At 36.9% G+C, this 23104-nt stretch overlaps 4 protein-coding genes and 1 long non-coding RNA gene across 7 annotated transcripts in view; 2 read left to right on the top strand and 3 right to left on the bottom strand.

Moving 5' to 3' along the window:
• Positions 1 to 4376, bottom strand: part of LOC122976362 (OX-2 membrane glycoprotein-like) — a 49198-nt gene extending 44822 nt beyond the window's left edge. For both annotated transcript variants that reach the window (XM_044344807.1, XM_044344806.1), the window contains exon 1: positions 4309 to 4376. In XM_044344807.1, the coding sequence (XP_044200742.1) occupies positions 4309 to 4363 (55 nt within the window). In that variant the 5' untranslated portion in view covers positions 4364 to 4376. The remainder of the gene's footprint in view (positions 1 to 4308) is intronic.
• The window catches only part of LOC122976342 (OX-2 membrane glycoprotein-like), a 51004-nt gene continuing 28314 nt past the window's right edge, over positions 415 to 23104 (bottom strand). The window contains exons 2-7 of the mRNA XM_044344778.1: positions 2461 to 2802; positions 1574 to 1882; positions 1465 to 1494; positions 1267 to 1360; positions 1047 to 1103; positions 415 to 734 (exon numbers count right to left, since the gene is read on the bottom strand). Coding sequence (XP_044200713.1) covers positions 605 to 734; positions 1047 to 1103; positions 1267 to 1360; positions 1465 to 1494; positions 1574 to 1882; positions 2461 to 2802 — 962 coding nt within the window. The 3' untranslated portion in view covers positions 415 to 604. The remainder of the gene's footprint in view (positions 735 to 1046; positions 1104 to 1266; positions 1361 to 1464; positions 1495 to 1573; positions 1883 to 2460; positions 2803 to 23104) is intronic.
• LOC122976398 lies at positions 7933 to 22639 on the bottom strand. Its single transcript, XR_006400927.1, has 3 exons — positions 22589 to 22639; positions 22363 to 22413; positions 7933 to 7965 (listed from the first exon to the last, which is right to left on the bottom strand). It is a non-coding gene; the product is annotated as an uncharacterized LOC122976398 (long non-coding RNA).
• On the top strand, positions 12460 to 19240 carry LOC122976374. The gene is made up of 6 exons (XM_044344828.1): positions 12460 to 13404; positions 15384 to 15538; positions 15634 to 15945; positions 16239 to 16379; positions 16961 to 17018; positions 17182 to 19240. The coding sequence occupies exons 2-6, from the start codon at positions 15475 to 15477 to the stop codon at positions 17258 to 17260; spliced, it is 654 nt and encodes a 217-aa protein (XP_044200763.1). The 5' UTR covers positions 12460 to 13404; positions 15384 to 15474; the 3' UTR covers positions 17261 to 19240.
• LOC122976373 lies at positions 18078 to 22245 on the top strand. 2 transcript variants are annotated; one of them, XM_044344826.1, is made up of 6 exons: positions 18078 to 19187; positions 19585 to 19681; positions 19806 to 20117; positions 20330 to 20471; positions 20878 to 20914; positions 20996 to 22245. In XM_044344826.1, the coding sequence occupies exons 2-6, from the start codon at positions 19618 to 19620 to the stop codon at positions 21113 to 21115; spliced, it is 675 nt and encodes a 224-aa protein (XP_044200761.1). In that variant the 5' UTR covers positions 18078 to 19187; positions 19585 to 19617; the 3' UTR covers positions 21116 to 22245. The 2 variants fall into 2 exon arrangements, with proteins under 2 accessions (XP_044200761.1, XP_044200762.1); XM_044344827.1 differs by lacking the exon at positions 18078 to 19187 and having other exon boundaries at positions 20881 to 20914; positions 20996 to 22233.

Raw genomic sequence — 23104 nt, 5'->3', positions numbered from 1 at the left:
AAAAAGTATCTAATGTTTGCCCAAAATATTGTGTTATATGTTACATATCCTAGAGAAGCTGTTTACATCTTTTCTATTAAAAAAATTACCACAATATGTAATTTGTTAAGGGGTGCCCAAACTTTTGTTTACAACTGTAATTATGAAATTGTCTTAGTCTGGAAAAAGAAAAGAAGCAGTAAACAGTGCAAGGGACAAAACCAAAAGTTATGACCATTTTACTTTAAAAAATGATGAGGCAACAACAAATTGGTGTAAAACAATATATCAGAATTATATTATAGATGTTACAAAATACTTGGTAAAGTTTAAAGTCCCAACAAACAGCAAGAAAGAAGAGAAAGGAAGTCAAAAACATTCAATTATTTATTTTGTCTTAAAAAGTTTAAAATGTTATGACAAAAATATGGTAAAAAATAGTACAAAAACATCAAAACCTCTGTGTACATTAATCTTTTCAATCTGGAAATATAAGATGAGAGATTCATCTTGTTCAGGACACTTTTTGGTTCTGTTACAATGTCTGAACATTTTACCAACACATGCTTTGATGCAGCTTTGTTCAAGTCTGACTGACTTTGTATTGAAACTACAGTCTTGTAGGTTATTTGTCACAAAATAGACTTCTAACTGTGGACGATGATGGTTCTGGTTTCTCCTCTTTTGGATCTTTCTTCTCAGGTGACCGTTTCCTGATCTGTTCGTTCTCCTGCTTCATTAAAGATGTGCTGGACCTTCAGATAAAAACAAAACATGAGCCAGTTTCCACTCACATTATAACAAAACATCATACATATTTCTATCACTGAATGATTCTGACAGTTAACAGTTATGTGGATAAACAGGCTGACTATGAGTACACAATGGACCATGAAGAGTAAAGTGCATCAGAATCTGCTTCATGTATAAATAACACATTAGTTAGAGAGATATAGAGATAGAAAGGAACTTAAATGACAAAATAGAGAGAAGACAGATTCAATCATTTTCTGAAGAAGCAATTAATGATAAATATATACAAGTGAATAATTATGAAATTGTCTTACTCATCAGTGTCTTTGGTTGATGTTTGTGTCGTCTCCTCAGCATCCCTGTGTGACAGACTGAAGGATTTAAGAACATTTATATATTATTTATTTATAGGTGTTGTCTGTATAGATTCTTTAAGCTCTGTGTTTCCTCTTAATGTCAATAAATTATTACCATATTAACTGTGAGACACTGGTATCACAACAAGACAGATATTGAGTTGAAAGTTGAAATGACCTGTTCTTATGTTTATGTCTGAGCAGGACAGTGACGACTACAGCAACACAAACAACGACCACTGCTGTGATCAATGTAACGATCAAAGTGAAATCTATGAGAAAAAGAGGAAAAATGTGATATGAAACACTAAACATTCATAAAGCAACTACAGTTTAAATGTGAATTTGACTTGAGACAACTTTAAGTTTAACTTACACTTATCAGATCCAGATTCATCATCAAAACCTGAAGAAAGAAAACTAAATATCAGAATCATAAAATGATAATCAGTTTATAAATCTGTGGTTTTGGAAGTGTTTCTCACCAAGAACTGAAAACAGTTCCACCGCAGGAATCGTCTCAAACACCTGAATTTCAGGGACTGAGAGCAGTCGTGCTGCACATCCAACCTGTACACCGTTTCCATGGAAACCAGACAGCACAGCTGTAGTGGTGACGGTGACTGTACCGTTGGTGTTGGTGACACTGACTGTGCTGTTGTGAGAGAAGTAGAGGTCTTGTTGTGGGACATTCAGAGTTACTGTGGGAGCAGGACGACCTGTGGCCGAGCAGGACACAACTGTCTCTTCAGTAGAGTTTGATTCTCTGATTTGTAGAATGGGTTCATGCAGCTCTGCAAAGACAAAACATTAAAGAAATACTGTTTCACATGAATTCATTTCTTACAAAGACATCAGCTTTGACATGATACTTTGTGTCCAGTATGTTAGTTTGTTTGGCCTAGAAAGAATCACCTGCTACTGGTGATGCAGCATCTGTCACTTTCATGCTGTTTCAGTTTTCTGTCGATTGATTGTTGCAGCTCTAAATGAAAATACTGTACGTGAACATAAATGCACACAAGCACTGTTTTTGTTTCTTTTTGCACTTTTTGCATTTTGTGGTGTGAAAATACAGTTATTGTCATGTGTGACAAAAATCAATTTCATGGCAAACAGACAAATAAACATTATTTTAATCTGCCATCTATTTGCATGTGAGAGTGGAGATACATTATGAAACAGGTTAAAGTTTTAATTCTCCAGCAGGAATGTGTTTAATACTGGAAATACAGAATCCAATTTAATGATTATGGAAATGTCTTTAATAATACTGAAAGGTCCTTACAGCTGCACCCATTAGTGGACTAATCAATTCTTTTCAGCAGAAATGCCATCAATAATGAAAATAAGTTTCAGGTCTAGTCCTCACCATAGAGTTGGAGGCAGGTTCTGCCTGTCAGAGAACCATCAGGAAACGTGTTAAACAAACAGAGATAGCAGCCTTCATCCTGCTCCTTCACCTTCCTGATAACTATGGAGCAGTTCTGCAGTCCAGCATCTTTAAACTCCACTTTCTCCTGAAAACCATCATTCACTGTTTGTCCAAAGTGTTTGTTGTAGGTGGCACAATTCTTCTTCTTCCCATCAGGTGAAAGTTTCTGCCATGTGACCTGAACAACATCTCTAGACTGCATGAGCTGACAGCTGAGATGGGCATCTTCTCCTACTGCTGCCATCACAGTCTGCTGTGTTTGTATCACAGCTGTTCGACCTGCATGGAGGAAAAGAAATGACAGTTATAGATGTGACACTGATGTTTTTGCTACAGCTTAATGAAGCAGTCATTGACAAAATATGAAAAATTACAAAGTTATTTTTAGGTTTAACCTTCTCACAACAAATGACTATAAAATTAACTGTAACATAGTTTAGTGTATTTATTTGCATCGAGTTTACGATAAAATATTACCAAGTAAAGAAAGTTATATTAATTGTGCAGCAGAGAAAAGAAGCCCAGAGGACTTATATAAAGTTCTCGCCCTCATTTCAACAAGTATTAAAAACATACTGAGTCATAGGTTTTGCTCACACCTGGTATGAACATGCGTCTGCACGTGCGTCTTAAGTGGCCACTTGTGATCGGAAGTCACTTCCCTGCTCTGTATGCAAATAACCACGGACATCATTTCCGTTTGCAAAGACCAAATTCGTTGTTGTATTTAACTGGCGGGTGGAGCGGCGGTCCGTGTACCCTCCGTCCAAAGCTGTGTTTCACTTGTTTGATAACAGGACAAACAAATATACAATACATTATGCCCCCCACAATGAGACGTTGTGCGCATTTACGCACGAGACACAGCAGCGCAACTCCATTGATTATTGAAATCTACGACAGACCGACAGGATCTAATGTTAATGAATGTTCTGTGTTCTTCTACACATCCAACAGGTCACACACACAGTCCAGGTTCATACAGTGAAACTGTTTGGTCCTGCTGATAAATCCTGACCTCATTATGTTGAGCAGCAAAACTAAAAACTGTATTAATCAACTTGACAGAACAGAAACTATCCAGCAACGTTTAGCTTCTGAAATATTTTTTACGCAGACAAGCGAAAAACAAGTTAGTTTCTGGTTTTGGTTTAATTTCTATTCCAGTTGTCGGTTTGATGAGGAAAACTGGTCAGAGAAACGAGAAAATCAGGAAAAAACGGGATGTGGATTACGTTCTTTTAATTTACATGAAAAATAAAGCATTTCTTTATCCAGTTATCAAACAAGTTGATCACTGCTTTGAACGGAGGGTTCACGGGCGGAAAATAGAGGACGTCAGTTGAGTAGGCGGTCCTTCAGTGTGGCCCGGGACACACTACGTTTACACTTCTAAATGAATGTGGTCACATGCGGCCCAGACCACCTTCTAATGTGGTGTTTGGATCTCAATGCGTCTTCAATGCGTTTTGGGTGCGTTCACACCTGTACTTAAAGCTGTCCACTTGTGATCGGATCACCCGAGACGCATGTTAATACCAAATGTAAAAAAACAAAAACAAAAAACATGTATCGCTGAAAAAGATTAAAAAAGGAAAAAATAATGAAGACAGAGATTTGAACAATTTAAATGTGCAAGAGAACGTGAATATCTGACGATAAAAGGAAAACAAATATGAAATGTGTCTGGAAGGTTTTGCTTCTGACATATGAACTTCAACATAATAATTACATACATTATAATAACGGTTTTTTTTTTTTTTTTTTTTTTTTTTTTTTTTTTACCTTTTGCAAATACCGCCACCATAAAAAGGAAATATAAGACGGCACGGTTTGACATTGCTGCTCCATGTGAGCCAGGATTCAAAAGGAGCGTCGTGGACAAAGGTGTGCCTTTAGGAGACTAAGACTGTACTAATCCAGGTGTATAGTAGGTGTCAATATAAAAATAAGATAAGTAATCCCTAGAATAAATTCTTCTATAAACAACATAACGACATTCACTTCAGTGTCGAATAAACTGTTGATTTAACCAGCTGCTGCCGTTTTACTCTAAAAAAAACATCTATATTAAGCACATAAACTGATCCCCCCCTCTTATAGTGGAACATCCCGCTCATAAATCATTGGGATACATCCAGGATTTCAACACTGAATTACTTTCGTTCTCAGTCGTCAGCACCTTCAACAAAGTTTAAAGTCGCACACATTTGCTGCATTTAATATTGTTGCTGCACATTTAAGCCCTAAAATAACCACATGTAGGAGGGCGCCTGGTCATGTTTGAAAATAGGGGAGTTGGAGTTCCTCCCTCTGAAAAGAAATTGTAATTTAAAACAAATTTCCTTCTTTTCTACACCACCCAATCTCTTGGATTAAGTCAAGAAACAGCCACCTGCACTAGTCTAGATTAGTTAGATTGAAGGTGCTCTGAAAACCAAGAATGCACCAAGAACTGTTTATAATTGGGTTGATCAGGACAGGAAATGATTATTAGAAGAATGGCTATTTCATATTTAGAATTGTATTTATAAAAACATTATGTAGACTAAAATGGTACAAGGTTGCAGGCTACTCAGCCATCTTCAAGGTCAAACAAGGACAAACAATTTACATAAATGAAATAGTCTTACAACACATCACAATATGATTTGGATGATTAAGCCTGGTTAAACAATGTTAAACATGAGGGTTGCTATTCTCAATACTCACATGGCATCTTCAAAGTGTCACATCTTGCCTGGACTTTGGGTGTTTTTTTTGGTCTTATGTTGTGTTCTGTGGGGTCTCCTGGTTTTGCACGTCTGTTTAGTCCCTCGGTTCATAGGGTTTTCTTGTATGATTTCGGTGGTGGGTTTTAGAGGACTGAATCATTAGTTTGTTGGGTTGTGTGCTTGGGTTTGTGTTTGTGGTTGGTTTTGGGTGGGTTAGTATAGATGGCATTGAGTTTGTTTTCTGGGTTTTTGTTCTGTTTCCCTTGTGTGTTCATGTGCTCCTCCACACCTGCCCTGCATTTGGACTCGTTAGCCCTGCCCTGCTGTCTTCCCCACACCTGCCCTGTGTTAGCCTCGTCAGCCCCGCCCCGCTCCCTGTGTGTCCTCAGCCAATCAGCTCCCTGTATGTTCATTCCCCTCTCGAGTTCTCCACCCATCTCCCCACCTGCACCTCATCTCCTTGTTAGTTCAGTTTCTTTAAGTTCTGGTTTTCTGTTCAGTCTTGGTTGGATCGTTTTGTGTTGTTCTTTCTGCGAGTTCTGTTCAGCCCTGTTTACCTGTCCGTGACCGTCCACTATTAAAAGAGTTTTTCATCATATCTGCATTCCGGCCTCTGCGTTTGGGTCCACTCCTGCTTCCCAGAGTCTGACACAGTCTAACAATTGCAACAAAGCACAAATAATATGGACTCACAACAACTATCTAATTCCAATCCCACCTGTTTATTTTACACACAGGTTCTAGTGGGAGCTGTTCTCAATAGCACCACTAGCTGATGGAGTTGTGATGTTATACAGGAATGAATAATCATTATCTCAAGTCAAGGACTATTTTAATGCACAACTCAGAAGGTGATTTTTGTTCCTCAAGACTTAAAAGGGTCATTTTAGTGGAGGACTAGACCTTACTGCCAAACCACCACTTATAGTAAACTTGCAGCTCTTATTTAGCCTGTATGTGAAAATGAGAGAATAATCATAATAATGAAGCACAGTGGCTGGATGAGAGATCATAACACAGAGTGATGCGTCATCATATTTAAAAATAATTCCATACAAAGTCTGTTTTGCTCTAAAATTATTTCTATATTACCAGCCCCCCCTCCTGCAAATCATTGGGATACATCTTACAGTAGAAATCCCTAAAAGTAAAGAATTATGATTAAAAACAATAGAGGCCAATTCAATTTTCTTTCTTTGTAATATCTTGGCAAAGTGTTGCATATGATGTAGATGTCCAATATTTTCTATGTAAACACAAACATTAAATTGCAAAACTGCAAAAAAAAAGAACAAAATTACAAACACACTTACAAATGTCTCATGTAATATATTATCTCTAATAGATACATATTGATAAATAATGATATCTTCTTTTGCATTATCTTCACATTTCAACAGTATGGGCAAAGCATATGTAATTGTATAACACATTTCAAACAACAAGGTAATTCAAAGTGCTTTATATAAAACACAAAAGGACAAAATATAAAAGCAACACAAGTCAATGTAAAAATACATTTAAGTACAATTAAAAAGTGTTAAATTGGAAATAAAAAGAAGCTAAAATAGAATAAGACAGATAAAACAGGAGAATAAAAGTTAAAGTGCAGTGTAAGATATTAACTGTCAAATTTAGTTTCATAAAAGGCAACAAACAGAAAAGTCTTCAGCCTTGATTTAAAAGAACTGAGAGTTGCAGCAGAACTGCAGTTTTCTGGGAGTTTGTTCCAGATATGTGGAACATAAAAACTGAACGCTGCTTCTTCATATTTAGTTTTGACTCTGGGAACAGAAAGAAACAGACCAGTACCAGACGACCTGAGAGGTCTGGATGGTTCACAACGTAGCAGATCAGAAATGTGTATGAGTCCTAAACCATTCAGTGCTTTATAAACCAACAGCAGTATTTTAAAATCAGTTCTTTGACAGACAGGAAACAAGTGTAAAGATCTGAGAACTGGAGTGGTATGATCCACTTTCTTGGTCTTAGTGAGGACTCGAGCAGCAGCGTTCTGAATCAGCTGCAGTTGTCTGATAGATAGAAGTATAGATCATTTTAACAAGGAAGGAGTTCCAATTTAACAGAAATTTGAATTATATTATTTAGTGATGCTTAATTTGAGTTACTTCAGTCCTTTCTGACTCTTAAAGCCAATTCTTTTGTTCTCAAAAAGCACACTAGATGGCACTACAACACCCTGAGATCAGTCTGTGACACAGTATCAGCCACTGATGTATTGTAAGAGCTCTTATAATACATCCGTGATGTCACCAAAACACAACCTCAAGGCTTCAGCCTGCTTTGCCTTCAACTTCTCCCAAATTCCTCTTCCTTACTTCATGTTTCCTGTGCTGACATCCAACCGTCCCACCTCATTATCATTATCACATAAAACATGATAAAAAAAAAAAAAAAAAAAAAAATATCAAAACCTCTGTGTACATTAATCTTTTTGATTAGGAGAAATAAGATGAGATTCATCTTGTTCAGGACACCTTTTGATTCTTTTACAATGTCTGCACATTTTACCAACACATGATTTGATGCAGCTTTGTTCAAGTCTGACTGACTTTGTATTAAAACTACAGTCTTGTGGGTTGTTTGTCACTAAATAGACTTCTAACTGTGGACGATGATGGTTCTGGTTTCTCCTCTTGTGGACTTTACTCCTGGTGTTTGTTTCCTGATCTGTTCGTTCTCCTGGTTCATTAAAACTGTTTCACACCTTCAGATAAAAACAAGACATGAGTCAGTTTCCAATCACATTATTACAATACATCATACATATTTCTATCACTGAATGACTGACAGTTAACAGTTATGTGGATAAAGAGGCTGACTATGAGTACACAATGGACCATGAAGAGTAAAGTGCATCAGAATCAGCTTCATGTATAAATAACACATTAGTTAGAGAGATATAGAGACAGAAAGGAACTTAAATACCAAAATAGAGAGAAGACGGATTAAATCATTTTCTGAAGAAGCAATTAATAATAAATATGTACAAGTGAATAATTATTAAATTATCTTACTCATTAGTGTCTCATTGATGTTTGTGTCATCTCCTCAGTGACGCTGTGTGACAGATTGAAGGATTTAAGAACATTTATATATTTACACAAGCTGAAGGTTTTGGAACGGCCCTCACAGTCCCCTGACTTAAAACATAATTAAAAATATATGGGTAGATCTTAAGAGCTGTGCATGCAAGACGGTCCAAGAAAATTGCAGAACTGGAAGCCTTTTGCGAAGAAGAGTGAGAAAATCCCAAATACTAAAAGAGATGTTACTAAACTGAAAGAATTTTTATCTGGCAACAAAAAGTGTTTGCAAGCTGTGATATCTGCCAGAGGAGTGTCAATAAGTACTGAATATGTAGGATGTCCAAACCTCTGCGCATGCCACAATGATATTTTTATTTTTTAAATTTTTGTTCAATTTATGACATAAAAAGTATCTATGCATGAAAACATCTTTACATCTTTTCAATTAAAAAAATAATTAAAATACGTTATTTGTTAAGGGATGTCCAAACTTTTGCATACAGCTGTAATTATGAAATTGTCTTACTCATGATGGTCTTTGATTGGTTCTTGTAGCATCTCCGTCTCCTCAGCGTCCCTGTGTGACAGAATGAAGGATTTAAGAACATTTACATATTATTTATTTATAGGTGTTGTCTGTATAGATTCTTTAAGCTCTGTGTTTCCTCAATGTCAAATTATTACCATATTAACTGTGAGACACTGGTATCACAACAAGACAGATATTGAGTTGAAAGTTGAAATGACCTGTTCTTCTGTTTATGTCTGAGCAGGACAGTGATGACTACAGCAACACAAACAACGACCACTGCTGCGATCAACGTAACGATCAAAGTGAAATCTATGAGAAAAAGAGGAAAAAATGTGATATGAAAACTAAACATTCATAAAGCAACTACAGTTTAATATGAACTTTGACTTGAGACAACTTTAAGGTTAACTTACTCTTATTGGATCCAGAATCATCATTAAAATCTGAAGAAAGAAAAACAAATATCAGAATCATAAAGTGATAATCAGTTTATAAATCTGTGGTTTTGGAAGTGTTTCTCACCATCAGCAGGAATCGTCTTAAACACCTGAATTTCAGGGACTGAGAGCAGTCGTGTTGTACATCCAACTAGTGCACTGTTTCCATGGAAACCAGACAGCACAGCTGTAGTGGTGACAGTGACTGTACCGTTGGTGTTGGTGACACTGACTGTGCTGTTGTGAGAGAAGTAGAGGTCTTGTTGTGGGACATTCAGAGTTACTGTGGGAGCAGGACGACCTGTGGCCGAGCAGGACACAACTGTCTCTTCAGTAGAGTTTGATTCTCTGATTTGTAGAATGGGTTCATGCAGCTCTGCAAAGACAAAACATTAAAGAAATATCACATGGAGCAAGTTGTTACAAAAAAAAAAAAAAACTAGTTTGCTGATTTTCTCTGTTTTATAAACATTATAAATCAAATATATTTGGGCTTTAGACTGAATAAAACAAACATTTTAAGAAATCTTTGGGTTCTTGGACATTATGATGAGCAGTTGTCTCCGTTTCCTACATTTAATTTCACAAAATGAGAATTTGGAGATAACAATGAAATAATTTAAATATCATGACCATCATGTCTTCTTATATTTGGGAGTAAAATCAACTTTTATGACACTTGGATGCAAAGTGTGTGAAATGCAGAGTATGTACAACATGCTTTTAGTGATGTGGAGTATTTGCATTTCTAACTGCCATCGATGTGAAACAAGCTAAAATAATATAATAATATAATACAAATATGTCTTCAAAAGTAAAGAAAGGAGCTCACCATAGAGTTGGAGGCAGGTTCTGCCTGTCAGAGAACCTTCAGGATACGTGTTAAACAAACAGAGATAGCAGCCTTCATCCTGCTCCATCACCTTCCTGATAACTATGGAGCAGTTCTGCAGTCCAGCATCTTCAAACTCCACTTTCCCCTGAAAACCATCATTCACTGTTTGTCCAAAGTATTTGTTGTAGCTGCCAAGATCCTTCTTCTTCCCATCAGGTGAAAGTTTCTGCCATGTGACCTGAAGAACATCTCTAGACTGCATGAGCTGACAGCTGAGATGGACATCTTCTCCTACTGCTGCCATCACAGTCTGCTGTGTTTGTATCACAGCTGTTAGACCTGCATGGAGGAAAAGAAATATGGGGTTTAAGCTGTGTGTGAACTTTAGGTTGATGTGAACATTTCAACAAAACTTCTGTTATAAATTGATACTTAACTGCTCATAATGATTTATAATGTAATGAATCTGCAACTCAGTGATAAGATACGATTTCAGCAAATATAATTTTGCTTTTCAAAGTAGGACAGGCTGGAGGTAAAGTACTAAACTTTATTATAGAGACTGAACAGTGATGTTAAAAGTGAAAGAGAGTGTGAGTCACTTTAAGCTTCATGTTATCTCACATGTGGCTGGTTGGTTGGTGAACACAGATGTTGAATATAGGCAGAAAAACACAGCCATCTTTGAGGCTTATTTATCATAATTAAGTTTCTAATAAATTACCCATTCTGCTTTTTTTGGCTTAGTTTGCTGTAAATAAATATTGTCACCAGCAAGAAACATTCACCCATCGCACTTTGCATGTAGAAAACAAGAATAAATCAGCAAGATTCAATATGTTTCTTCTCAAAACATTCACTTTGTGTTAGAGTTAAAAATACACTGTCAGGTGGGAGTAGCAGGAACAGACCCAAATGCAGAGATCGACATGCAGGATTGATGAAAACCTTCTTCCTTCTTGCGATGGTCGAAAACAGAAGAGAGTAAAAACAGAAACAAGCAGAACAAATGATACAACAAAGACTGAACAGAAAACCAGGAATTAAAGAGTAACTGAACTTACGAGGAAATGAGGTGCAGGTGGGGAGATGGGTGTAGAACTCAGGAGAGGGGAGTGAACAGACAGGGAGCCGATTGGCTGGGAAAACACAGGGAGCAGGGCAGGGCTGACGAGGCTAAATGCAGGGCAGGTGTGGAGAGAAAAACAGGCCAGAACCCAGAAAACACAAACTCTCAATGCAACCTACACTGACCCATCCAAGAATAACCATGAACACAAACCAGAGTACACAACACAACAAGCAAAACATATGACCAGATGGACTCAGCAGAAATGCAACACAGGAAACCTCAAAGAACACAAAAACACCAAAGTCCAGGCAGGATGTGACATACATGGGAATCCTCCACGGTGCTTTCGATTTCAGCAGCAAAAATGACTTCTGTAAAAGTACAGACTACTGTTACATCTCTCTCTTACCTTTTGGAAAGACTCCCAAAACAAAAAAGATTGTCATGACTGCAGCTTGTGTCATCGTTGCTGCAAACGGAAATGAAATGGAGAGGCAAGTCTAGCTCTACAGTGAGTTATCACATCAGCGATTAATAAGCAAATGAAATGACAGCGATAAAATGTGTTCCAGCCAAGTCAATTCTGACTTTTGGCCCTAATCCTCCTCTGTAGGTCCGTGCTGTCCCTACTCCAAATAATTTTGCAATAATCTATACAAATATTTATTCAAATCTTCTTGCAGCCTAGAAGTGGGAGGAACACCTCCTCACAAAAGGCCAACCTCTACTGTGCTCCCTGATATGAGAAAGGATTTATCATTCTCAACCATGTGCAGTTTGGTGGCCGGGGTGTCCAGTGCCACCCCTACAATCTGACTGGCCACCCCAGAAGCAACCCCAAAATTTCTGCCACCTCATTGGTATCCACCTTGCTGTGGGGCAGGTGTTTGGCCAGCACATTTGTTTCAAGGAGACGCTGTGCCTGTATGATTGACGGAGGCATGAGGGGACCCCACGAGGGCTGACTTATGCTGTCCCAAAATGTGGGAATCCCCCTTTACTGTGGCACTACTGCAGCAACAACCAGTGCTAGGAAACCTCCCCTAAAGGGCCCCATCTCATCAGTGTCTCTGTAAGCAGCGTTAACTACTTTTTGCATAGACTAATTTTTACTTTATTTTACTTTTTTGCATAGACTTTACACAAAACAGAGAGGAGCTATCCATCTGGGAGTGAAAAGAGAAAGAGCAGTGGCGGTTCTAGTAATTTTTAACTGGGGTGGCAAAGGGATGTCTAGAGGGGGCTGCAATGCAGTGGTGGACTCAGGCTGTCTTAGGGGGAGAGATGAAAAAATATTAATGGCACCCCCACTTCACAATGTTTTTATCGCATACAGTGCACCCTGTAGGGCACATTTTTTCATTGAAAGGGCACCCAATTCTGCACTTCAGTATGTTAGACTTAAATTGGACTGAATTGCACTTTTTTTCTTTTGTTCTTTTTTTTGTTCACTAGAAGGGCACCCATACAAAACCTCCAGCTCACTCCATTACAACAGCATCCGTCATAGGGCACTGCATTATATCCTCTTCAGTTAAACGACACATTGTATTTTCTCATCTTTGGGGGTTCTTTACAGGGCACTATCACATTTTCTTCCACTGAAAAGGCACCATGAGGTCACCTCATTCCAGATTATCGCATATAGAGGCCCTCTATAAGGCATTTCATCCTGAATTGCTCATAACTAGACAGTCAATACAGAACTTTTGTATGTTTTCTCCTTCGTGTGGGCACCTCAGACTCTAAGGATGCTGTTCATTTGTGCTCAGACTGATCTGTTAACCTGCATCAAGTGATGTGTGTTTGTCACTTACAATTGTGTTCAGTTAAAACAGTGCTGTGTGAAGACGAAGCAGCAGTTTCCTTATTACAAAAAGTTGATAAGAGCATGCTGCTTGCTATTTTCATCTCACGCACATGGTAATGACCACAAAAGTAAACATGTCAGTTAAAGCATGTTACATTATGAACAACTTTTACTAAGTGTAAATATTGTAAGATATAAAGCAGGTGATACTTTGTATTTGTTGGATTCTTGTGGATCCAGCTCCAAGAGTGATCTGAACACATGACTGTAGACCTGATGTTTGAAGATCTGACATATTTTCTTTCTGTATTCTTCTCTGTTTCACCTTCAGAGTGTCTTAATATAAAATCAGTCATGTCTTGCACTTCCTTCTTTCAGAAGAGAAGCTCAGTTCGTAGCTCTGTGAGAGTTTGAGGTTAGCTAGAGAACAGGTCAAAGGCGTTATTAGATGAGACAGATTTCCTGTCTCATCTAATAAAATAGACCACAAAATTCAAAGTGCATTATTTATTCTTACCATTGCGGTTGAATAAGCTGTGGTGTTACTGCATTTAAACCTTGTAAAACAATGCAGTCAGTGGTTTTGTTGGAAAGCATAGAAGAGCTGGTGTGTGTGTGTGTGTGTGTGTGTGTGTTTGGTGTGTCACTAACTCTGATATCTCTTCTTATTTAAAGAAACTGTTCAAGAACAGACACATCTGGATCATCTGTATGTAAATCTCCCGGCTCTTTGGTGAGTAATGTACTTTCTGATCAGAGGACTGTGTGAGTGGATTTGAACCTTGAAAAGTGGAGGTTTCAGTAAATGTAGTGACTCAGTGTCTAAACTATTGTTCAACATAATTAAGTCAGACTTTTAAAGCATCATGCATTCAAATTCTGATCTCTTTTTATAGGACCGAGATGACCCAGATGACCCCTACACAAGCCTTCAGCAGCCAGTAAATAATCTCTACCAAACTATCTCCTCAAAACACCATCAACATGATGCCAAGATAAATTCTGCTGCAATAAATTGGAGCTGGATGATCAGGAAATAGATGGAAGAGAGATTGATCCAAGTTGGGAAAACTATGGAAACACTTGAACCAAAATTCAAGAGAATATAAATATGTAACTGTCTGATATTGTTTCCCTAAATATTGAGATTGCAGTATCAGACGTTTTCTTGACACCATAACTGTTTCGTTTCTGACTTACAAGAAAAACAAATTCACACCTCTCTAACTTTATCGTCATCACACAGCAAGAAAACACAGGACTTCCTGTGCAGATTCACTACGTGGTTGTCAGAGATACGTGTTTAATGGATTGTAGTGTGAGTCTAATATATCTCAGGTTCAACCACAACAGCATCTTAATGTAGTTATTAGCATTTTAATTTGTTCTTGCATGCTGTTTCATGAGGCTAATAGCTAGAAGTGTCTAGTCACATTCTTCAATCAGATAGGATTGATATTTTCCAAAAACTAACAGCATGAAACCTCAACATCTCTGATTCTTTCTTGCTTACTGCTTACTTGTTACTGAGTTTGGCTAGTTTGTTTAGAAATGCTCTGTGTAAAACTGTTGCAGTGGCCGATAAAATCAACAAATACAATAAAGTATGTAACATATAACTCCCTCTTCTAGTATCACTGTTTTTTTAACACACAGACCTTGTTATGAGTAATGTACCTCACATCCTCCCTGAGTTGGAGTTTCATCACAAAAGCTGAGGCCATTTTCTGATTCTTATTATTGATATAAATTAATGGAATTTGAGAATAAATATCAGGCCATGGAAGTGTATAATTGCAATCAACAAGTAAATATTCCAGATGTCTATAATACTTGAATTGTGCACACAAACCTTGCTGTTGCTTGAAAGATGTCCGCCAGTCACATGAACTAATCTGTAGAATACAGTTGCTGTTCATTTGTGCTCAGACTGACCTGTTAACCTGCATCAAGTGATGTGTATTTGTCACTTACAATTGTGTCCAGTTAAAACAGTGCTGTGTGAAGATGAAGCAAAGGTTTCCTTATTACAAAAAGGTGTTAAGAGCATGCTGCTTACTGTTTTCAACTCACGCTCAGTCCTATAAGTATGTGATGACCACAAAAGCAAACACGTCAGTTAAAGCATGTCACATGATGAACAACTTTTACTAAGTGTAAATATTGTAAGATATAAAGCAGGTGATACTTTGTATTAGTTGGATTCTTGTGGATCCAGCTCCAAGAGTGGTCTGAACACATGACTGTAGACCTGATGATTGAAGATCTGACATATTTTCTTTTTGTATTCTACTCTGTTTCACCTTCAGTGTCTTAATATAAAATCAGTCATGTCTTGCACTTTCTTTTTCAAAAGAGAAGAGAAACCAGCTCGTACCTCTGTGAGAGTTTGAGGTTAGCTAGAGAACAGGTCAAAGGCGAGTGTAAGTTTCCCCTCTTCAGTACAATAAAGTTTTCACTGCCAGCAGCACTTAAACTGTTGCTCAGACCTCTTGACCAGCATGGCTGTTTGGAAACTGTGGTTTGTTCTGCTTCTGCTGCTACCTGCATATAACAACAGCCAAGGTACAGGAACTAGTTTTTTTTATCATTTATCATTTAAATAGAAAACTAAATATTTTCTATATTTCATACTGACTTTAATTATTCATTGTTTGCAGTGACTCTTGTGAAAACCACTGGGAGAGAACCATATGTCACTCCGATATGCACCAATGAAACACTGAATATCATCACACTTATAATATGTAAGATCAGAACAGAGAGGAGCAGAGGAGAAGAGTGTCGCTTAATGTATAAATATGGACAGGACTTTGAGCATGGATGTGACTCCAGGTTCACACTTATGAAAAAGAATCAGACTGTATTTCTTCACCTGACCAGTTTAACACCAGTGGATAGTGGGAACTACAGCTGTGAGTGTATATATCCTGGAGCAACAAATACTCTCCATCTTCATATCACTGTGGAAGGTAAACACATGTTATGTATTTTTCCTCATACTTTGGCTAAATTTAAGGTGATTATTTTCCATTGTGTTGTATTGTTAACATGGTAGTATGATGTCTATACTTCAGGTTTACAGGTTAAATCAAAGCATGCAGTAATTATAACATGAATATAGTATTTAAAACAGCATTAGTGCTGACAGTAATGTCCTACATCGTTTTTGGTCTTGGCTGTGGTAATTTATTAGCTGTGATTTGCAGATTTAAATAATAAAATATCACAGAAGAATCTTATGTTATTTATTTTACAATTTGAGTAAATTCCAGTGTCACTGTAGAGGATGAAGAGGCCACAAGTTCCACAAAAATATCAATTGCCAGTGCTGCTGTTGGTGTGACTGTATTCATCATTATAACTGGAGTTATCCTGGGATTTATCCACAGGAGAAACATCACAGGTGAGAGACTGTAATATTCATATTTCATATTTTCAATATGTTATTATTTTTTTCTTCATGACTTAAAAGCATCAGATGCTCTTAAACAACATGATTATATCGACTGTGGTTCATTTACATGCAGTTTTTTTAACACCTGTTCTCATTTTGTAAGTCAAGTATATCATTTAAAAAGTACTTTTCTTTTATGATATCACCTGTCATACATGTTTATGTCATTTTGAATGACTTTGAATTCACTGCAGTCACATATAACAAGATCTTGACTTTCAGGTTCAAATGAAACAATGAAGGAAGACGTGATGTTTCGTTTCCTGTCTCGTCTAGTAAAACAGACCACAAAAAGCAAAATGTATTATTTATTAATATAAACTGTTGTGTTACTGCATTGATTGTTGTTACTGGAGTTGTCCTTGGATTCATCCTCAGAAAAATTCATTGCCCGTGAAAATTTCTGACTTAAGTGTTTTCAAACCTTGTAAAACGATGCAGTCAGTGGTTTTGTTGGAAAGTACAGAAGAGCTGGTGTGTGTGTGTGTGTTTTGTGCATCACTAACTCTGATATCTCTTCTTATTTAAAGAAACTGTTCAAGAACAGACACATCTGGATCATCTGTATGTAAATCTCCCAGCTCATCGGTGAGTAATGTACTTTCTGATCAGAGGACTGTGTGAGTGGATTTGAACCTTGAAAAGTGGAGGTTTCAGTAAATGTAGTGCCTCAGTGTCTCGACCATTGTTCAACATAATTAAGTCAGACTTTTAAAGCATCATGCATTCAAATTCTGATCTTTTTTTATAGGACCAAGATGACCCAGATGACCCCTACACAAGCCTTCAGCAGCCAGCAAATAATCTCTACCAAACTATCTCCTCAATAAACCATCAACATGATGCCAAGACAACTTCAGCCACAATATAATGGAGCTGGATGATCAGGAAATAGATGGAAGAGAGACTGATCCAAGTTGAGAAAACTATGAAAACACTTGAACCAAAATTCAACACAACATAAATATGTGACTGTCTGATATTGTTTCCCTAAATATTGAGATTGCAGTATCGGAAGTTTTCTTGACACCATAACTGTTTAATTTCTGACCTATAAGAGAAAGAAATTCACTCGCCTCTCTACTTTTATCGTCATCACACTGCAAGAAAACACATGACACAGCAGTCTTGCTGCACATCCAACTTGTGCACCGTTTCCATGGAAACCAGACAGCACAGCTGTAGTGGTGACAGTGACTGTACCGTTGGTGTTGGTGACACTGACTGTGCTGTTGTGAGAGAAGTAGAGGTCTTGTTGTGGGACATTCAGAGTTACTGTGGGAGCAGGACGATCTGTGGCCGAGCAGGACACAACTGTCTCTTCAGTAGAGTTTGATTCTCTGATTTGTAGAATGGGTTCATGCAGCTCTGCAAAGACAAAACATTAAAGAAATATTGTTTCACATGAATCCGTTTCTTAAAAAGACATCAGCTTTGACATGATAATTTTCCAGGGGAAATGTGTTTAATACTGGAATTACATAATCCAGTTTGACGATTATGGAAATGTGTTTAATAATGCAGTTTTTACAGCTGCACCAATTAGTAGATTAATCGATCGATTTCAGCAGAAATGCCAAAAAATTCACTGGTTCAAGCTTCATAAATGTGAATATATCTGATATTAAACTAAATATTTTTGGGTTTTTTGACATTTCATGGACAAAATGATAAGCTGAGAAAATAATCAACAGATGAATCGATAATGATAATAATTTTCAGACCTAGTCCTCACCATGGAGAAACAGAAATTAAATTTACCCGCTGACAGATGATAGTCCCCCAAAAACAAGCTTGGTTCCCAGTCTGTGAGGTGTTCCTGTTCTACAGGTAATGTGAAACTGGAGCAGAATAATCCATGGTTACTACATAAAACTATGACCGACCAGCGTCGAGTTCCTGCTGCCTCATTTCACTCCCTGATCTCTCAAAATGCCTCAACTCTTCGCCAGTACATTTGAGGTCAGTGGGACCTCTGGTGTCCATGTTGCACAATCACATCCAACTGTTTTACTTCACATTATTGCGCAAAATATGAGGGTTTGATAGTTGCAGTATTGCCTTTTAATAAGAGAATAAATCATCACAATTTCTTGTCACAGCTCTAAAACCTCATAATAACACTCTCAATTTAACCAAAAACTACTTCTAGTAATGAAGATTCATAAAAACAGAAGATATTAAACAGCAAAAACAAAAAGAAGACACAATGCTCTGTGTAAAACTGTTGCAGTGGCCGACAAAGTCAACAAATACAATAAAGTATGTAACATATAACTCCCTCTTCTAGTATCACTGTTTTTAACACACAAACCTTGTTATGAGTAATGTACCTCACATCCTTCCTGAGTTGGAGTTTCATCACAAAAGTTGAGGCCATTTTCTGATTCTCTTAATAATAACACAATTTAAACTACAGAGAGAGAACTTTGCATCCTATGGCCACAAACTGTACAATATTGATTATGAATTACTGGAGTTTGAGACTAAATATCAGGCAATGGAAGTGTATAATTGTGATCAACAAGTAAATATTTCAGATGTCTATAATACTCGAATTTTGCACACAAACGTTGCTGTTCCTTGAAAGATGTCTGCCAGTCACATAAACTAGTCTGTAGAATACAGCTGCTGTTCATTTGTGCTCAGACTGATCTGTTAACCTGCATCAAGTGATGTGTGTTTGTCATTTATAATTGTGTTCAGTTAAAACAGTGCTGTGTGAAGAGGAAGCAGCGGTTTCCTTTTTACAAAAAGGTGATTAGAACATGCTGCTTACTGTTTTCTTCTCACGCACATGATGATCACCACAAAAGCAAACATGTCAGGTAAATCATGTTACAAGATTTTCAACTTTTACTAAGTGTAGATGTTGTAAGATATAAAGCAGGTGATACTTTGTATTAGTTGGATTCTGGTGGATCCAGCTCCGAGAGTGGTCTGAACACATGACTGTAGACCTGATGTTTGAAGATCTGACATATTTTCTTTCTGTATTCTACTCTCCCACTGTCAATGTGTTAATGTAAAACCAGTCTGGTCTTGCACTTCCTTTTAAGAAGACATCACACCAGCTTGTAGGTGTCTAAACAACAGTTCATAGACGTGTGTCAGTTTCTCCTCTTCAGTTCAGTAACGTCTTCACTGTCAGCAGCACTTAAACTGTTGCTCAGACTTCTTGACCAGCATGGCTGTTTGGAAACTGTGGTTTGTTCTGCTTCTGCTGCTACCTGCGTATAACAACAGCCAAGGTACAGGAACTAGTTTGTATCATTTATCATTTAAGAATGTAATTGTTTTCTAATCATCTTTGGTTTAAAGAGAGCATAATATTTTCTATATTTCATACTGACTTTAATTATTCATTGTTTGCAGTGACTCTTGTGAAAACCACTGGGAGAGAACCATATGTCACTCCGATATGCACCAATGAAACACTGAATATCATCACACTTATAATATGTAAGATCAGAACAGAGAGGAGCAGAGGAGAAGAGTGTCGCTTAATGTATAAATATGGACAGGACTTTGAGCATGGATGTGACTCCAGGTTCACACTTATGAAAAAGAATCAGACTATATTTCTTCACCTGACCAGTTTGACAACAGTGGATAGTGGGAACTACAGCTGTGAGTGTATATATCCTGGAGCAACAAATACTCTCCATCTTTATATCACTGTGGAAGGTAAACACATGTTATGCATTTTTCCTCATACTTTGATTAAATTTATGGTGATTATTTTCCATTGTGTTGTATTGTTAACATGGTAGTATGATGTCTATACTTCAGGTTTACAGGTCAAATCAAAGCATGCGGTAATTTATTAGCTTGGTTGACAGATTTCGATCATTTTTATATTACAGAAGCATCTTATGTTTTTTGTTTTACAATTTGAGTAAATTCCAGTGTCACTGTGGAGGATGAAGAGGCCACAGGTTCCACAAAAATATCAATTGCCAGTACTGCTGTTGGTGTGACTGTATTCATCATTATAACTGGAGTTATCCTGGGATTTATCCACAGAAGAAAACATCACAGGTGAGAGACTGTAATATTCATATTTCATATTTTCAATACATTATTATTTTTTGAATGCTCTTATACTATATGTTAAACTATATAAATATGATTATATTGACTGCGGTTCATTTACATGCAGTGCTTTCAACACCTGTTCTTATTTTGTAAGTCAAGTATATCAATTAAAAAGTACTTTTCTTTAATGTTATCACCTGTCATACATGTTTATCTCATTTTGAATTTGAGTTTTACTGCAGTACTTCACTGCAGTCACATATAACAAGATCTTGACTGTCAGATCAAGGTCAAAGATGAAACAATGGAGGAAGTGTGTTTCATTTCCTGTCTTGTCTTATAAATTCAGAGTGCATGAACGTTAAGATTTAATTCTAATGAAGTTCTGTTTTGTCCGTTCATCCAACAGAAGACAACAAGAGCCGCTGAGCAGTCGTCCAAACACGGTACAATACAGAAAAGTGTTTTACCTTCTTCATGTGTACTGTTAATTTAACTTTAATCATTTTTTAAATGTGTTTCTGCAGGAGCCTCAAGACATTGAACCGTACAGCACCTTCATGCAAACAGAGTCTGCTGGGCTTTATTCAACTGTCAAAATACGCAACTCAAACACTAATAATTCAAACATGTTTACCACAAATTGAGGGAATCTGTAGTAGAACTGCAATGAAACTAAACTGTATCCATTTTCATGTTTTACTGTTGAATAATAAGTGAAATAGCTCAAGATGTCCACATGGTGGCACTATTTTTGCTTTATTGAATGTGTGCATTAATATTTCATTCTAACAACTGTAAACGTTTTACATAGCAGTGTATTCTTTTTGTATGTTTAATCACTTCAAATGAACACAGTAAGAGTAACATACCAAATATAATGATCAGAATCAGTACATTATATGTTAATTAAACATTAAAACAAAGATGATTCTTGTCCTGTCAGTTTTTCTTTTTAGTTTTCCAGTTCTGATTCAAATAGTTCAATATTTGCTGAAGGGTTCTAGGTTTCCTCTAAGACAACTTATCAATATAAACATATCCCAATTAGTATTAATTAGCAGCTTTTCATATTAAGACTTTGGCTCCAAATTTCTATGTGTGGCCATTTATTAATTCTAATAATAATAAATGTAATGCTCTTAAACACATTGTGAGTCATATAACCTGAGGTTGTTTTGGGGTCTTTAAACATTTAAACTGCAAAAACATACATTTACTCTTGATGAATTACTTTCAAGTGTTTCCAGTGGAATATTTAGTTACACTTTTATTCTAATATTTTACACATATTTGGTGTTGTTACTTTCCTTATTTGTTGTCAGTGTCCCTCCGGACAGTTGGAGGTGTGTTTGGCTCATTTGGGGAACTTGGTGTCATCTGGAGGGACAGCAGGGTTTAACTGGCAGAATAATCAGTATAATCAATTTTTAAAAAGTACTGTGTGAGGAGTGTATGTGGCTGATACAAAAGTAGCCCCAACCAGACCCCACCATGTCCATCAGAGAGAAAGTCCCTTTCACCTCATACATTATTTGGTTGAGAACCACTGTTATATATAGCGTTGGTGGTGGTGGTGGTGGTCATGCTAGTAACACCTCTACGTCATAGTGAAGTGGTTTTAGGCACACCCAACAAATCCCTAACACAGAAATGGTGAAAAACAGTTTAATGGTCTAACGCCACAGTTCAGTACGACATGGTTCACAGTCTTTTCACATGTTTTCAGCAATTATTTTCTAATATGTATCATGTGTTTCAAAAGAAATTTCTGATTTTCCTTTACACAGACATTAAATGCCAAAACAGACAGAGAGAAGACAGATTAATTCATTTTCTGAAGAAGCACTTAATAATAAATATGCACAAGTGAATAATTATGAAATTGTCTTACTCATCAGGGTCTTTGATTGGTTCATGTGTCATCTCCATCTCCTCAGCATCCCTGTGTGACAGAATGAAGGATTTAAGAACATTTATATATTATTTATTTATAGGTGTTGTCTGTATAGATTCTTTAAGCTCTGTGTTTCCTCTTAATGTCAATAAATTATTACCATGTTAACTGTGAGACACTGGTATCACAACAAGACAGATATTGAGTTGAAAGTTGAAATGACCTGTTCTTATGTTTATGTCTGAGCAGGACAGTGACGACTACAGCAACACAATGACCACTGCTGTCCTCAATGTAATGATCAAAGTGAAATCTATGAGAAAAAGAGGAAAAAATGTGATATGAAACACTAAACATTCATAGAGCAAGTACAGTTTAAATGTAAATTTTGACCTCATTTTGGGCTCAGTATTTGTCTTTGTATCTGTACTTGTTGAGGCAGAAGAATTATTTGTATTTGAATAAAAGTGGAAAGAGGCTTAAAAATCCTGTTTTTTTTAGTACACTTTTAATTTTAGAAAATTAAGTGTTTCAATAAGTATTCATGAATAAACTACCTTACGAAAGAGGTCCCCACACTGGGTCTCGAACTGGAGTCTCCCAGATCATAGATGACTGTGCTGAGCTAAAACTTTACTCATTGATTCATTGCAGGCAGACCTCTACCTATTTATACACCCAAAACACAGAGACAGCACAGCTTGTAGGGAAGAACTTCAAAGGCGATTCTTGCTTTGCA

The sequence above is a fragment of the Thunnus albacares genome, chromosome 24 (assembly GCF_914725855.1).
Source record: "Thunnus albacares chromosome 24, fThuAlb1.1, whole genome shotgun sequence".
NCBI classification, from domain to species: Eukaryota; Metazoa; Chordata; class Actinopteri; order Scombriformes; family Scombridae; genus Thunnus; species Thunnus albacares.
The sequence above is the reverse complement of the archived record's forward strand: the minus strand, read 5'-3'. Positions and strand labels throughout refer to the sequence as shown.

Excerpts from the sequence above, each read along its gene's own strand:
- LOC122976373 (XM_044344826.1), top strand. The coding sequence starts at position 19,618 with ATGGCTGTTTGGAAACTGTGGTTTGTTCTGCTTCTGCTGCTACCTGCG. Across the intron at positions 19,682-19,805 it reads TGCGTATAACAACAGCCAAG|TGACTCTTGTGAAAACCACT; the intron begins GTACAGGAACTA and ends CATTGTTTGCAG. Across the intron at positions 20,915-20,995 it reads TGAGCAGTCGTCCAAACACG|GAGCCTCAAGACATTGAACC; the intron begins GTACAATACAGA and ends GTGTTTCTGCAG.
- LOC122976374 (XM_044344828.1), top strand. The coding sequence starts at position 15,475 with ATGGCTGTTTGGAAACTGTGGTTTGTTCTGCTTCTGCTGCTACCTGCA. Across the intron at positions 15,539-15,633 it reads TGCATATAACAACAGCCAAG|TGACTCTTGTGAAAACCACT; the intron begins GTACAGGAACTA and ends CATTGTTTGCAG. Across the intron at positions 16,380-16,960 it reads CCACAGGAGAAACATCACAG|AAACTGTTCAAGAACAGACA; the intron begins GTGAGAGACTGT and ends TCTTATTTAAAG.